This window comes from Mchenga conophoros, linkage group LG19 (assembly GCF_057382185.1).
Source record: "Mchenga conophoros isolate Kocher_MC1m ecotype Shallow Benthic linkage group LG19, M_conophoros_male_GT1.1, whole genome shotgun sequence".
NCBI lineage: Eukaryota > Metazoa > Chordata > Actinopteri > Cichliformes > Cichlidae > Mchenga > Mchenga conophoros.
In genome coordinates, this window is record NC_140544.1 from 973,033 (window position 1) to 990,515 (window position 17,483).

General features: G+C 42.3%; 1 protein-coding gene across 1 annotated transcript in view; it reads right to left on the bottom strand.

The window, feature by feature from the left end:
• Positions 1-17,483, bottom strand: part of nrxn3a (neurexin 3a) — a gene marked incomplete at its 5' end in the record, with an annotated part of 165,925 nt that overhangs the window by 78,225 nt on the left and 70,217 nt on the right. The window contains 3 exons of the mRNA XM_085258204.1: positions 8,691-9,074; positions 9,307-9,454; positions 15,690-15,983. Of these exons, the coding sequence (XP_085114330.1) occupies positions 8,691-9,074; positions 9,307-9,454; positions 15,690-15,983 (826 nt within the window). The remainder of the gene's footprint in view (positions 1-8,690; positions 9,075-9,306; positions 9,455-15,689; positions 15,984-17,483) is intronic.

Here is a 17,483-nt window from a genome sequence, read left to right on the forward strand (position 1 = left end):
GACCTGGTGAATGACCTGCAGAGAGCTGGGACCAAAGTAACAAAGGTCACCATCAGTAACACACTACAACGGCAGGGAATCAAATCCCGCAGTGCCAGACGTGTTCCGCTGCTGAAGCCAGTGCATGTCCAGGCCCGTCTGAAGTTTGCCAGAGAGCACATGGATGATACAGCAGAGGATTGGGAGAATGTCATGTGGTCAGATGAAACCAAAGTAGAACTTTTTGGTATAAACTCAACTTGTCGTGTTTGGAGGAAGAAGAATACTGAGTTGCATCCCAAGAACACCATACCTACTGTGAAGCATGGGGGTGGAAACATCATGCTATGGGGCTGTTTTTCTGCCAAGGGGACAGGACGACTGATCCGTGTTAAGGACAGAATGAATGGGGCCATGTATCGTGAGATTTTGAGCCAAAACCTCCTTCCATCAGTGAGAACTTTGAAGATGAAACGAGGCTGGGTCTTCCAACATGACAATGATCCAAAACACACCGCCCGGGCAACAAAGGAGTGGCTCCGTAAGAAGCATTTGAAAGTCCTGGAGTGGCCTAGCCAGTCTCCAGACCTCAACCCCATAGAAAATCTGTGGCGGGAGTTGAAAGTCCGTGTTGCTCGGCGACAGCCCCAAAACATCACTGCTCTCGAGAAGATCTGCATGGAGGAATGGGCCAAAATACCAGCTACTGTGTGTGCAAACCTGGTAAAGACCTATAGTAAACGTTTGACCTCTGTTATTGCCAACAAAGGTTATGTTACAAAGTATTGAGTTGTATTTTTGTTATTGACCAAATACTTATTTTCCACCCTGATTTACGAATAAATTCTTTACAAATCCTACCATGTGGATTCATGGATTTTTTTTTCACATTCTGTCTCTCACAGTTGAAGTGTACCTCTGGTGCAAATTACTGACCTCTGTCATCATTTTAGGTGGGGGAACTTGCACAATCGGTGGCTGACTAAATACTTTTTTGCCCCACTGTAGGTCAGGGTAACCAAGTGAAATAACAGCTACATTCCCCCATATGCTTATTTTATGTTTGTGTTAGAATGTTGAGTCTCTAAAGCCTAAAACATTTCCTGTGTTGTTCCACATAAAGTTCAATTTAAGTTTATTTCTATGGCACCAAATCAGAACAAAAGTTGCCTCAAGGCGCTTTAAAGTGTACAGTAAAGCCCTACAATAATACAAAGAAAACAGAGAAAATCCCAACAATCACATGACCCCCTATGAGCAAGCACAGTGGCGTGAGTGGGAAGAAAAAATATGCATAATAAAGGAGTGATAGACATACTAGTGCAGACCCAGAAGAAGAACTGAAATCATCCTCTTTTCCTTTTTCTTTTTGACACTGGACTCTAGATGAGTTGCTTTACATTATTCACAGTTTTAAAAATGTCTTGCCGAGCACACCCACAAGTTCATCAATTATGTGAAATGAGTTGTTTTAACTCGTGCCTTCTCTGAAGCCAGTTTTCTTCTGATATGCTAGCCCACATTTATACATTTTATTGCCGGAAGTATTTGCTCGTCAACCTTCACGTGAACTTGAGTGACATCCTTATTAATTCATAGGGTTACATATGAGGTCAACCAACCCTATGCAGATATAACAGCTTGAACTCTTCTGGGAAGGCTTTCCACGAGGTTTAGGAGTGTGTTTATAGGTTCCTCTTTCAGAAGCACATTTGTAAGGTCAGACAATGATGCTGGATTAATTCCAGCATCATATTTTTTGTTCCTAGGTTTTGTCCTATATTCTGAGTTTCTGTGTTCTTTATCCAGTTCTTATTATCTGAGTTCTTATTATGATTTCTTTCTTGGTCCTTGTGTAGTTTCCAGTATTTCCTAGTTTAGTAATTCATGTTTCTAGTTCTTAGACTCTTTTCTTAGGTGGTTCCCTTTTTGGCCTTGTTCTTGTTCTTAGCACTGTTTATATAGTGTCCTTTCAAGCTCCCCTGTATATAGTTCTTTATTTCTCCATGTTTGTGTGTTTTACTCTCCATCTGTGTTTATGAGTTATGTTCAGTTTTGCATCCTTTCCCTTTTCACGTAATGAAACAGTGTCCACTGGCCTACAAGTAGCTCTTCTGCGTTGTGTTTCCCCGATGTATAAATCATGGCAATCCTCCTGGCACTTAACAGCATACACTACAAAACTCTGTTTGTGTCGGGGCAACCAATTTTTGGCGCAGTGTGTTTTGGGGTTTAAAAGCCAAAGAGATGCAGTGTTTATAGAAAATGTGTCTCAACTGTTACTCCTGACACGTACGGGATCACTACAGGTTTTCTCTTGGGCAGCGGTTGTCCTTCTCTCCTGGATCGGCTGGAGCTTTCTTTAGGAGCCTTCCCAGCTTTGACAAAAGTCCAGCTGGGATAACCACATTTACTCAGGGCCTTCTTGATGTTCTTCTGCCTCCCTGGCTGTTGTGTCAGTGGGGATGGTGTTCGCTCTGTGTTGTAGCGTCCTGATGACTCCCAGTTTGTGCTCCAGTGGATGATGAGAGTCAAACCTTAAATACTGATCTGTATGTGTAGGTTTACGGTACACGCCAGCTTTAGATGTCCCCCATTACTGATGGAAATCTGACAGTCTAAGAAGGCTAACCTGCCACTTTTCATATCCTCCCTTTGATGTCTTGGTCCACCAAGTTAATGTGATCAGTGAAATTTGGTACGTCCTGAGATTTGATTTTCACCCAGGTGTCATCCTGATACCTGGATAGGGTAGCAAAGCCCTCTTTTCCACTTCTTCCATGTACAAATTGGCCACAATGGATGAAACTGGGGAGCCCATGGCACACCCATGTTTCTGCCTGTAGTACTGACCCTTATATGTGAAATAGGTGGAAGGTTTTTGGGATGTTCCTTTCGAAAGGAGCCAGTTGAGGTGGTTCCGCTGAGCGCCTCCTGGGTGAGGTGTTCTGGGCATGTCCCACCAGGAGGAGGCCCCGGGGCAGACCCAGGACACACTGGAGAGATTATATCTCTCGGCTGGCCTGGGAACGCCTTGGTGTTCACCTGGATAAGCTGGAGGAGAAGGCTGGGGAGAGGGAGGTCTGGGCCTCTCTGCTTGGGCTGCTGCCCCTGCGACCCGGCCCCGGATAAAGTGGAAAAAAATGGGATGTGGTGTTCAGAGTAACCTACCTACTGGCTGATGATTGAAGCCAGACACTGTGAGATGTTATAGGTAACCGAGTTGATCATTCAGACTTATGATCATTTGAATGGTACTCATGACCAGTCATCAATGGCCATTGCGTGACAATTTGAAGATTAATGATCAAGGATCTGACCTGGGTCTTGGATGGTGTGGTAGACCTTAGCCTTTGTGGCTCTTGTGCTTAGAGCTTGTTCCGGTGCTGCCATGATAAGTGGCTCTGTGCTATCTTTTAGTCCAGCATTGTACAGCAACTGGTAGGATTTCTCTATATTAGCCGCTTCTATCTGCCGTTGGTTCATCCTGTGCAGGGACCCGTCCTTCTATAATGGTTCCTCTTCTTTCTCAGGTTTTTGCTGCCTGAGATATTCACTAAGCACACTATCAGTTGCTGCCAGCTTGATGATTTACTCATGGATCTTTGCTGTTTCATCTTGGATAGTGGTTCTGACACTCACTCGTCCTCTGCCTCCTTCCCTACATTTGACATACAGTTTCAGGATTTGGGTTGAATCCCTCTATACAGGGTAAGGCACTTTCTTGTCTTTATGTCAGTGGCTTCTCTCTCCTCCTTTGGCTAGCTTATTACCCCACCAGGGTAACTGATGACAGACAGGGCGTAGGTGTTGATTGCCTGGATGTTGTTCTTCCAATTCAGCTGACTCCTAAGAACCTGCCTTATTCTCTGTGGTTGCAACTTTCTAGTGGCCTCATGATTTCCATTTGCAATTTGCGATTCCAAGGCAATTGTAGCTGTCCTCAGTGTCTGCAATATTGGCTCCATGTACCACAGTCCTCTCAGTTCTGATTATCTTCTCTTTGTTAATATCAGAGTACACTTCTCTAGTCAGAATGACATTTTGATGTAATTGTAATCGTATCATTACATACAGCAGTGGGGAGAGAGGGATGCCAGTGCAGATTGTCCGTGTGTGGGATGTGATGCTCCTCAGCCTTGCCTGCTTCTTCCTGTCCATCAGGAACCTGGTGATCCACTGATAGGTGGAGCCGGGCACAGTACGTTGTGTGAGCTTCTGGTGGAGGATGTCTGGGATTATGGTGTTGAAGGCCAAGCTGAAGTCCACGAGTATCCTTGTGTATGTCCCAGATTGATAAATTGATGCTGGAGGTAGTGCAATTCGATATTGGCTGCATCCTTGGATGGTCTGTAGGCCCAGAATGCAAATTGCAGGGGGTTCTGCGGGGGTCTGCGATGTTCTACAAGTAGCTTAACACCAGTCTTTCACTTTATGACCACAGACGTCAGGGTGACAGGTCTGTAGTCATTTAATCCTGTGATGGCGGACTTTTTTGGGAGCAGGATGATGGTGCATTTGAAGCAGGAGGGCACTTCAAACAGCTCCAGCCTTTCAGACAGGAAGGGGACATACTGTCAGATCCCAGAGCTTTCCTGGTCTTCTGTCTTTGGAAGAGCTTGCACACATCTTCCTCACAAATCTTTAGTGTAGGCATGGGGTCAGAGGAGAAGGAGGTGAAGGCTGCAGGTATTTTTGCCTAAGAGTGAGGTGCAGTGGCGTGACCAGCGGGGGTGGCCTGGACCAGACTGGCCACCCCAGGTGCCACCCCGAAGCTAAAACAATAAAATTCAATCAAATATCAAATGTACGATTTTGTTTTCACGGTGAAGCTCAGATATCCGAGTGTAAGTGAATGCAGCATCGGCTTCTGCACTATGAGCATCACGTTAGCAAAGGTAGGAGAGCCAAGCACGAAAGAGGCAGAAAACAATTTTTCTGCGAAAGAAAATGAGGAGAGAATAAATGTCCCGGTAAGTAATATTAAGTTTGTTGAGTTTAGTAAACTTTAAATTAGAATACCAAGGAAAAAATAACACTTAAAGAATTATTGCAACCGTCGAATATTTCCGACAGTAGGCTGCTGGGGGGAACTAGCATAAGAGTTATGAGTTATAAGATATAATCTAAGTCGTAACATTGCTGTATGGAGCTGCAGATTTGGTTGCAGGTTAACATAGCTGGACTGGCCATCGGGCATACCGGGCATTTGCCCGGTGGGCTGATGACTTTTTTATTTATTTTTTTGTAACGGCATGAACAATGAGAGGTGGTGGATTGGCCAGATGCTGGCAGATGTGTAAAATGTAAAAATAACTCAGTTGTTTGGTGGTGGCTATGGCGGAGCTTCCACAGAGGCCAGCAGGTGGATGAGGGAAAGGGGAGGCAGGAGAAGCAGAGACCCGAGGCAGCCGCCAGTCCGAGTGTCAGGTGAACTGAACTTCAGGTAAGAAGTTATGACCTGCAGTCTATCTGGGTCAGATATAAACGAAGTTTAGGTGGAGTTTATTTTCGTTATGCTGACTTTTTACCCTGAGTTGCAATAACTCATACTGCGTTCTAGCCAGCTTGACGGAGTTTCTATACAGCTGGGTGGGTGCTATGATGTTACTGATAGTGAACTTTATTTTATTCATAAGGTTAGTTAGTAGAGTTGCCAACAGCTCCTTAAAAATGGAATGGTCCCTCATTCAGAGAAAATATTACACGTTTCGTATTGAGCTGAGAAGAGACGCAGTTTGTCCCGGACTTTCGCTATAATGAAAAAAAGACACAAAGCTGGATTTATTCTGTCGTTACGCTGCACAGCTGCCTCTTCTCTCATTCTCTCCCCCTGCCTCTCCTGTTGCTACTTATCATGAAACTGATCAATGATCAGCTGATCAGCTTTTCTCTCTTGTTTGTTTGTCGCCCACTTTCATTCAAATATTAGTCTTTTCAGTTGTTTCCCCACTTTTTTCCTGTTTCAAAATCAAACACCAGTTTGTGAGAAGATTATCTTCTTTTTTTAACAGGCAGAGAAAGTTTTGCATTGGCTAATTTGTCAATTGTTTGTTAAAGATGTTCGTATTTTAATATTCAAAAATGTTTTTGCCCAAAACGTAGGTGCACTATATGTCAGTAAAAATACTATGCAAATATTGCTGTCCTTGAATGCTGAGTAAACACTGACAAAGCACTGATTGTATCTCTTGTACTTTATCAACGCAGTATCTAAAAACTTTGCACCGTAGTGGTTAAAATCTCATTCTAATAAGAGTTAAAAGCGCATTCGGTTTATGGGGTTATTGAATTACGGTTAACGGTTGGTAGATTTTTTTTTAACATTATCTGCCAATTACATCTGCCGCCCTTCTGTGTCCCTACCTGGCCCCCCAACAAAAAATTTCAAGACATGCCACTGGTGAGGTGAGGGCAAGCAGATGGGAGGTGTGAATGGTTGTCTTTCAAATCTGCAGTAAAAAGTGCTTAGGTCATCACTCAGGGTCATTTGTTGAAAAGCAGTTTTTTAGCTCTTCGCTGTAGCTCCTTTTTCCTACCCTGATCTTCTTGCTCTGTTTGTTTCTGGCCTGCTTGTACGGGGCCCAGTCCTCGCTGCTCGCTGCTGTAGGCCTTCTCCTTAGTTTCATTTTACTTTCTAGTTCTTAGGTTCTTGTTCGTTTTGGTTTGTTTCCTTTTGTGGGTCCCTGTTAGTCTGACATATCTATGATGTATGTTAAGTTCTGTCTCCCAGTCGTGTCTCTCCCTCTGTCACTTAGTGTGTGTCTCATGTTTCCTGTTTAAGTTTGTTTTAGGCTTTTAGGCTTTTGTTTCCGTTGTATGTTTCTTTCACAGCAATAAAGCTGCCTCTTTGAGTTTATCCTGTTGTGTTTTGACTCCTGTGTTTGGGTTCTTATCCTGTCTGCCACACAGCACCCCGATGACACTAGGAATACCACTAATGGTTTTAAATGTCTTTTATGTACAGACGATGGGGACTCACTGAGACTTCAATGCTGCAGAAAGTTTTCTGTACACTTTCCAAGATCTCTGCCCTTCTCAGATGTTTACACACAATTCCTTGGGCTTCATGGCTTGGTTTGTTGCAACTATGCAGCTATGGGGCCTTATAGACAGGTGTGAAATTTTCATAACCATGTCCATTCAACTGAATTTTCCACAGATGGACTCCAATCGAGTTTTAAAAACATGTGACAGATGATCAGTGATCAGGATGAACCTGAGTTCAACTTTGAGTTTTGTGGCAAAGGTGGCAAGCTTTGGGAGAGCCATGCCCAACTTATGTTAAAGATGTCACAGTACCATATCACCCCAATAGAGTAGGTTGCTCTCAGACTTCTGGCTAACTGGTGGTTCCTGTGAGATTTAAAAGTAAAATGGGATGCAGAGCTTTAAGCTTTGAGGCCCCTCTTCTATAGAACCAGCTTCTAGTTTGTATTTGTGAGACAGACACCCTCTTTACTTTCAACATTAGGCTTAATACTTCCGTTTTTGATGAAGCATATAAAATGATCTTTTGATTTGGTGTTATATAAATAAAACGAGCTGAAGAGCTGAAAAACTTTGTGTATGTTATATTTGAGTGGCCCTTGAAAATATCTAGAAAAGTATTTAATATATGAAGCTAAAATTTCACAGCAATCATCATTTGAATCATAACTCAGTGCATATACACTCCACACTGATGTCCTGCAAGCACTTCTATAACTAAAGATATAATCAGAACACTGTTCACTGATATGCTAAAAATCAGTTCAAGCTAGCAGTTTGGCTAGGGATGTGGAAATTAGTTTTCATCTCCAATTAGTCTTTATTAACCTGTCTGAACACCATGATGGAAACTGGTCAGAAGGGCAATAGTTTTAATATTGTCTGAATAAAAGTTGAATATTGTTAATTGATTTTTCTGTCACAAGAATTTTGACAGTCTGTCACACACAAAAAGAAGCAAGACAGGAGATAAGGAGAAGGGGAAAGCCCCAAGTTAGTTGAACACCCTGCATCAAATGGTAACTAATTCGGTTTAAATAATTAAACATACAGTAATTATGGATATTAAAGGTTCCTCTTGGAATTCAGTGAGCATGTTGTTCTTTTATGCTAGGCTCAAAGCTACTAAATGCAGGAATCCTGCTAATGCTGCAAATATCTTTGGGCTATATTCAGTTTAGATGTAACAAAGTTCATCTGACTGTTGTCCTCTTTACGGGTAAAATCAACAACATTTTTGTTGATGGTATATCAATAAGGCTAATTCTGCTGGAAATATTAAAATAAATCTCTCTTGTTTGCTCTTTCTGGTTTTATGTGATCTACTCTACATTGACTGTCAGTTTATTTTCTCATCTATTTAATATAAGATACTAAAACATGTGTCATACAGTACAGATGAGACAAAAGATGGAAATACTCAAGTCAAACTCAGCTGGACTCAGTCCTGCTTATGTTGTTGAAAGTGAAGCTATGCCTTGGTTCAGGTCCAGCCTAGTAAGACATCTATTAACGTAACTGATTTATCAAATGGAATGGTGTGAATCTACCAATCTACCAGCTTGCAAATCTTGCAATCAGAACTTCCTTTATAGCTGTCACAACGATTGTCCTGCTCCAGCTAGCTCCATCTGTTCAGATCGCAGTGTTACAGATAGTATGAGTATGTAAGGCTTTTGGAAGAGGACCGACCGTGTGCACATCTACACATCCACACTTACCTCTCTCACAGGTGCGTGACCAGTAGCCAGTACCAGTGCAGTCACAGATGAATCGATTCCAGCCTTCTTTGCAGACTCCTCGGTTCTTGCATGGGTAGCTCTCGCACTGCTTGCCAGGTTGTTTATTGCATGATGGTTTAATGCCAGCCCCATTTTGTGCCTCAGCAATCTGACGGATGTCCTTGCTTCGACCATCAATGAAAAGGTCACGAATACAGCCCACATAGCCATAGTTGAGCATTGCTGTCCAGAGCTCCGTGGGCAGGATGAGGTTGGTGCGGTCAGTTGGAAGCCCCCCCAAATACATGTCACCCTCCAGGTCCAGAATCTCACTCTCACCACTGGCTGTGAACGGAGTCCTTCTGCTGTTTACAGAGATGGTGCCTGAAGAGAAATTTGCAAATTTCATCATAGTGCTCCTACTCTTTGATCTTATGAGATGTGCCACCAATTTTTATTGATTTTGCCTTTCATTATAAAGGTTCCCTCACTGACATACTACTGGAGTAACAAATTCTTTCCGATTCTGATATTTGAATTTTACATTACTTCAAAAAAGATTTTTTGTATTTGTAGTCCAGTAGACTGTATACCCCATACATCTAGCCTCACTGACCTGAGCGTCCATCCCTCTGGATGTCGACATGATACCAGACCCCATCATTCACCTTTGTTTGGGTGGCCTTAACCTTGATAGTCCCAGAGCCCATATCCAGCAGCAGGTACAGGCTGCCATCCAACAGCTCCACAGCAAAGAAATCCACCTGAGCAAGAGAAAAAGAAGCTCCTTATCTGAAAAAATTAAGACAGTTACTTTTTTCTTTGGGTGCTTCTTTTTCATTTTCCTAAAATCTAAAATCTGTGTGTCAAATAATCTGACAAATACACAAAACACTCAGTTTTGGTACACTCAGGTAAGCATGGATAAAACATGAAGCAACTTCCCAAGTTTGACCTATAATTAAACCATAATTCAGTTTGTGATACCAAGAAGCAACGTTACGTAAATCAGATTTCCTACAGTAGTTTTTCTTTCTTACCCTGTTGCAGTCAGTACAATGTGGCATCACTGTTTAGTTTGGTCAGTACATTTTAAACCACACTCTACCACACCCAGGTTATGTTTAGTGACAGGTGAAATTAACTTAAAACTTCCAAGCAGAAAATTGAAGCTAAGGTTAATCATGGAGTTACACAATGTTCCACGCTAAGGCCAATTCTGTGTCCTGTCATCCTGTCCTTAAAAACGCCTTGAAAGGCCTTCAGTTGATCCAAAATGATGCAGCAAGCGTCCTGATATATTGACATCTTCCTTTGGAAACAAAGCATCCCTCTTGACTTGTCTAAAGTATCCTGAAAATTTAGTTGGGTATTTGGTATACCTAGTGCAAATGTTTGAACCCAACTTATCTAAACCACTTGGAGCATCTATCAGCGCACACATTGTAGTCTCAAAGTTGGTTATACTGGAGCATGAGATATTATGCCTCTAAGTATGAGTATATTCTGAGTTTATGTCAAAAAAGTGATACCAAACGCTTCTGTAGACGCTCATATTTGAAACTAGTATGTAATTGCTCTGTCAGTACTAATTATGTTAGCAGGTCAAAGGGAAATTCCATTATATGTTAGCATTATGCTAGCGGGATGAACGCTAAATCTTTTTTCACTTATTTCTCTTGGTTATACCAGCTGTAATTTCAGTTACTAGCGTCAGTCTATACTGTGTAAGATGAGAAATATATTATGTTCGAAATATATGTTGTAATATACTTTTTTGTTATGTTTGTAGTCTTACAGCGCCTTCATTAGGGAGACAAATAAACCCTGCAATGACAACTGGAAACTTTTGCCTCTCCTTTTGAAGAACTCTTTATCTATCTGTCAAACTGGGCATCGACGTACAGGAAGGGCAGAATAGTAAAACGCTTCATTCTCATGAATCGTAGTGAGTTCTGTAAAAGAAAAGATGGACGAAACACTGGAAATGTCCAGTTCTTTATGCTCCAGCCAGCTTACATCATCATCTACTGCTGTCGACAGAGCATGAGCAAAAGCATAAAGCAGCTGCAGCAGCATTAGCTGAGGCTCAAGCTTGGGAAGCGTCTGCGCTGAGCATCCAACTGCGCTGCCACACCTTTGCCAGTCTTCTGTGCTTTGAGCCCAAAGAAAGAGTCTTGCAACTGGAGTTACAGAGGACAGCCAGCAAATAATGATCAATTTCACCATTCTCAGTCCAAGGTATGGACACCCACACCTGTAAGTGGTAGTCATTCAATTCAATTCAAAATGTATTTGTATAGCACATTTAAAAACAACAGAGTTAACCAAAGTGCTTCACAATCATTTAAGAACAAGAGACTGGATGTAACGTCACAAGAAGAGCTAGATCTGCTTTCCAGAGTGTGGTAGTGAAAGACGCCACAGCACTAAACCCCAATCCTCATCCTCAAAAAGCAGAGAGCCATGGGCTAGTGAAGGGCATGTCGGGGAGGAAAGAGAGTCAAGTGTGGCTGATGTTTCACCAAAATGCACAGAAATATGAGGAGACTCGATCAGTTCAAGTTCATGGTCCTTAACCCGACTGCTGTATCCTGCTGTACAACCAGAGAAAGGAGTCGAGATGTCTGCTGTTCTAGATGAACAAAGCAACCGCTCCTTGGCAAAACCATACTTTTTTGACATTTTCAACACTGAAGGACAGCTTGAACCGTGTTCACTGAAAACATCCTCAGGTGCTGTGGAGATAGCAGGGAGGCGAGCCCATCTATTTCATTTTATAGTCCTTTGATGGTACCACTCAGCTTCCCCTGCCTACTCTTACTGAGTGTGACATGATACCTGACAAAATCCCAGAAATTGATTCAGAGGCCAATTTCCTCCTTCTCATTGGCAGAGACATTCTGCATGCGTACAAAGTCAGAGAACAGCATAATTGTGTCCATAATGAGCCACATCATCAGCGACTCAACCTTGGTTGGGTGATCGTGGGAGAAGTGTGTCTGGGAGAGGTGCACAAGGCAGCCAACACTAGTGTATGCAAAACCAACATTCTACCAAATGGATGAGCTTCACTCTTGAGTGCATGTCCAAACAATATGCAAGTCAAAGGTTTTCACACCTCAAACCTAAGTCTTCAAAGCTCTGCACAACACCTGGAAAGTAAGAGAAGCGATCTTGGCAGTCAGGTCTCCAAAAGTTGATTCTGTTCATCTGGACGTAGCGTTTTCAGTGGGAGAAACGTTTCATCACTCATCCAGGTGACTTCTTCAGTCTCAGCTGACTGCAGGTTTCCCCAAATCTTATAAACAGTACATTTGCATAATGACTGAAACCAGCCCACTGAAGGAACAATGGGCTGGGAGGTCACTTCCATCATCATGATTATACAAATTCTCATGACCATTGATCAACAACCACTGATCAAAGATCAATGGCCATGAGTCCCAATCACAGAGAGTTGGGGAATGGCTGCAGTCACAGCATTGTAAGATGGTGACAGATGTACCCTTAGGCCCCCTCCTCGATTCAGAGATGGTCTTTCCCTTTTCACGTAAATGGCCTCCTTGACTCCGCCCTCAAACCAGCGTTCCTCCCTGTCCAGGATGTTACATCCTCATCACTGAAAGAGTGTCCACTGGCCTGTAGGTGTGAATAGACTGCAGAGTCCTGGCCTGACGAGGTGGCTCTTCTGTGTTGTGCCATCCTCTTAGCCAGAGGTTGTTTGGTTTCCCCGATGTATGAATCCTGGCAATCCTCCTGGCACTTAACAACTATGTTACTCTGTTTGTGTCGGGGGACCCGATCCTTGGGGTGGACCAGTGTTTGGTGCAGTGTGTTTTGGGGTTTAAAAGCCACAGAGACCCGGTGTTTAGAAAAAATGCTTCTCAACTGCTCCGATACTATGAAAATATTGTTGGGCATAAACCGGTCCGTGGCGCAAAAAAGGTTGGGGACCGCTGTTATAGGTGACCAAGTTGATCATACAGACAATTGGTCTTAAAGGTGCACCCTGATTATGTATCTTCAGTAAACCATACAGACTTGGTGTAAACTCCCCTGGGTACAGCCTGTGGTATGAGGTCCGGTCAATAGCCTTGTCTTGTTCTAACCACTTCAGACAGTCTATCACCCACTTCCCGTAACCACTTCCTGGGTCTCGTTTCAGGGGCTCATAAGTATTTCTGTCACTGAGCAGTGACAAAATCTTCTCATGACAGTTTTTCTGGTTTAGCAATACTGTGCACCTACCCTTGTCTGCCGGAAGGATGATAATGTTGTTGTCATCACTAAGTGATGTGAGTGCCTTCCTCTCCTCCATGGTGATGTTGGATGCTGGGGGCTTTGCATTGCTGGAGACAGGCCAAAACTTTCGTCCGTAGTTGCTCTGCTTCCATGTCTGCAATATTGTTGTTTCAAATTGCTGTTTCTGTGGCTGTGATTAGCTCCACTAGCGGGATTTGTCTTGGCGTGACAGCAAAATTCAACCCTTTAGCAAGGATGTTTTTCTCTGTTTGGGTGAGCTGTCTGTCAGACAAATTCTTGTCCACTTGTCCACATCCTCGGTGTCACATCCTTCTCTTTTCTGGCCACTGAGGACACTCTCCGTATTTTGCTGTGGTTTCCGACATACAACAAGTAGGTCAAACTTCCTTTGTTGCCTGGTCTTAGACTTTTTGTGCTGTGCTAGATGAGCCTTCTCAGTGATGTCAAACACCTTTTTAAGAGTACTCTCATCTAATCGTAAGTCTCTGTTGGATCAGCTCCTCTTGAGATTTTAGCACGTTGATGGTAAAATTTGTTTGCCTCACCCATCCATTAAGCCGCTGGTGCTGTGACCTTCTGGAGGATTTTTGTTGCCTGGAAGCCTTTAACTGAAGAGCTCATTTGCAGACTACAAGAAGGTGAGGAAAGGAAATATTTGTGTTCAATTCAAGTCCCAAACATGAAGGATTTTCTCTAGATGATATACTCCTGAGTAGGGATGGGTACCGGTGTCCGGTGCCATGATGGCACCGGTTCTGACATAAACGGTAGTAACCAGACCAAAAAGCAGCGCACATTTCGGTGCTTTATTTCGGTGCTTTTTTTCCTGAGCTGTGATACACTTCTAGCCAATCATTTTACGTTTCCGAGAATAGTAGGCGGGTCCAGGTACGTACGTTCTTTTAGAGCAGAGCTACAGATTAAAAATGTCCAAGGCGAAGCGGTCAAAAGTCTGGCTGTACTTCACAGCAAAAGATGCAAACTCAGCAGCAACAAGTGCTTTAAGCTGATACTGTGATACTGTGCAAAGGAGGTAACACCTCAAATCCGATGAAACACCTGGCGACGCATAGCGTTTTCTTAAAAGTCGAGAAATGCACCGTATTTGATAGCTTGCTGCGAGACCTCACACCGAGCGCATCTACTGCGGGTGGGTTGGCTGTTATGCAACATCCTCCAAAAACACGAAGAGGAGAGTCCTGGCCCCTAGCCCTGCCAGTGTAGCAGAAATGATGAGGATGATGATGCAGCAGCAGCCGTTCTTCTCTGCGTGAGTAGCTTAATGTTGTTCGAGTGTAATTTACGTTGAGTAGGCTAACCACGTTATTACATTAATGCATGTAAGGTGAACTAGCAAACATCATCATAGCTACATGCGGCTGTCTTCTTGTTTGATGGCAGGTACTCCCTTCACCCTGGCCAAAAAGGCTAAAATGACCAAAGAAAAAGTGGAAAACAGTTAAACATGAGAGGTTTTTGGACAAAGTTTGTGTTTTTTCCCATTGATTAAGCACTGCTTCCAGCCAAGAGTGATACCATATATGCCCCATAGCTGCAGAAAAGGCTAACATTGTTATCTTTTTACAAAAAACAGCTGAACATGAGAGGTTTTTGGACCAATTTTGTGTTCTCCATTCTTTAAGCACCGGTTTGAGCACCGTTTGAGCACCGGCACCGTTTCAAAAGTACCGACTTGGCACCGGTATCGGATAAAACCTAAACGATACCCATCCCTACTCCTGAGTGGACCTGACTTGAACAACACTCTCACTGGAGTTCTGATCTGCTTCTGTGGGGAACCAATAGCAGCTACAGCAGATAAGCAGCAGATGTTCTACTGCCTCAAAGTGTGCAACAAGCATCTAAACTTTCTGAGGTTCTTATGGTATGAAAACAATGATCTGCAAAAACAGTGAAAGAGTTTCAAATGACAGTACATGCATTTGGCAACAGTCCTTTACCAGCAGTTGCCATTTACTGCCTCAGACCAGCTGCTCAGGAAGCAGATGACTCCACTACCAGTGCATGGAAGTTCATCACATGCAATTTTTATGTGCACGATGGACTTGCATCTTTTCCTAATGAAGCGAAGGCCATTGGTGTCCTGCGCACTTCCCAAGCAATGCTAGCTAAAATCAAACATTAAGCTACACGAGATTGCACTGAACAGCAACAGTGTTATGCAAGCATTCCCACCCAAAGACTTGTAGGACTGAAAGGATTTGAAAGATCTATATTTAGGAATGCAATCACTACCTCTTCAGAGGAATCTAGGTCTAATTTGGAATTTGGAGAAAGAGAACTTCAACTTCTATGTTTCAAAGGAGGAGAAGCCTTTGACAAAAGAGGCATTTTGTCTCCAGTGAACCCTTCTATGGTTAAAGTGATCTGTGATAATCTAATATGCAATGTGTTATTAAGATAAACAGCAAATCTAATTTTAAATGAACTACTCCTCTTAAACAAATGGTCACAAAGCTAGAAAATTTTATTGTCTACAACAGTGGTTCCCGAAGTGGGGATTTTTCTTGTAAAACAAGGAGGGCCCTAGCAAACACACTTTGGGAACGACTTGTCTACAACAGCCTCGCAAACACAGGTGAATTTGTTGGTTTGCCATTCTCACCAGGTGGTGACCTTGATGTAAAGACACATCAGTCCTTTCAAACTGTTTTCAGTCAAGCATTTTTTAAAACAGAAATTATCAAGTGACTGAGGAGATTATGAACTGACCTTGGTGTTCTTTTGGCTCCGTGCAGCATCTTTGCGCTCTTGGGGTTTGCCATGGGTAAAGAGGATGAGTCCATTGGGCTCAGTCGTACGGAAATCGAAAGAGATGGATCCCATCCGCTTGGTGTTCCACTTGGGGAGACTGATATAGGCCTCAGGGGTTTCAAAAGAAATTGGGTCAAGGGTGGCCACATTTTCACACTTGTAGGATACCTCACCCTGGATTTTCATCTTGGGGTCCACAATTCGAGCCAGACGGGACAACTCAAGACGGATGTCATTATTCTTATACACTACCTGCAATAAGGCAAGAGCAGGATTAATGACTCTTTTATTTAGGATTAACATGAGATACACATTTAATAACTTCCAACAATTACTAAATTAATAAAATTAATTCAGTAAAATAAAGACTGTAAAATAAGAAAATCATCAATGTTGTGTCAGGAAGGACATTATTGGCTTTACATATCTCAGTAAAGCTTAGTGTGATAAATTGCAGAATACAGAGTTACTATATACCATACACACATTCCTATTTGGCATGTTGTTATTTAAAAACAAAGTATAAAGGAAAATGTTATTGAGTTCACATAAAATACAGGAACCAAAAATACTGATCATTCAGTTTGTCAGATATTTCGTTTCACAGACTGAGATCATCTCCATGTTCCCAGTGCGTTTCATACTTTACACTCTCAAGTCTCAGAGACCAGGTCAACTGTTCCATTTAACGGATTTCCTTAACGATTTTTATCCACTCATAGTTTGCTGGCAATTCTTTATTCAACAAGTTGTATTTTTCTTTTAATTTCAATTAATGAATTCTCAAAATAAACAACACTAAAATCTAAATCTGTGGAATGATTATTTATCTCTGTTACCACATCCAACCAGTAAGGATACACCACAGATTCAGGTATTTTACACTAGAACTGCAAAGTTATTAAAAAAGTGTTTTTCCAGGAGAATTCTCTCAAAAACAGAGCTATGGTGATGAACTGTGTTTTTCACATATTTAACCTTCTTTTTCCCACCTTCATTTAACATACATTTTGGAGAGACCTCTGTTTGATTGGCAGGCTAGAGAAATCCTAAGTGAAAGAATACAAATAAAATAAAAAATAAAATTAAAAAAAAAAAAAAAAGTCAGTTAAAATGACAATCAATCAGTTGCATGTTATGGACTTGGCCTCAAGGATTCGTAGTTTAGATTTAAAAGCACTTAATGAAATGAATTCAGTAATTTTCCTTCTGCAGTTCCAAGCCGAGGGTGCTAAATGGACAAAAGCTCTTTTACCAAGTTCAGTTCGGGCAAATGGAACAGAAAGCAACAAGTAACCATGCGGACGAAGAGAATACCGACCAGCACGTTTCATTACAAACAGGCAGCAACCCAAGTATCGCCTTATATATAAAACTGTATAAATGAGAGTTCCTCCGACTTACCAAAGCAGGCCGTCCTACCTGAGAGTATAACTCACAGTGGTGAGTCTGAAATTTACAGTTAGTGATGAACCTCAGAGAAGCACGATACACAGAATCAACCATTCGAAGACATTGAGCAGAAGCATTCATATATAGAATATCACCATAATCCAGCACAGGCAAGAATGTTGCAGCAACAAGCTGCTTCTTTGTATTAAAAGAGAAACACAACTTATTTTGAAAATAAAATCTCAGTTTTAACTTCAGGTTTTTCACAAGATTCTCTACATGTGGTTTGAAGGTGAGCGAGTCATCAATTAAGATTCCCAGATATTTATAGGTGTGAACCAACTCTTCAAGAGTGGTTAC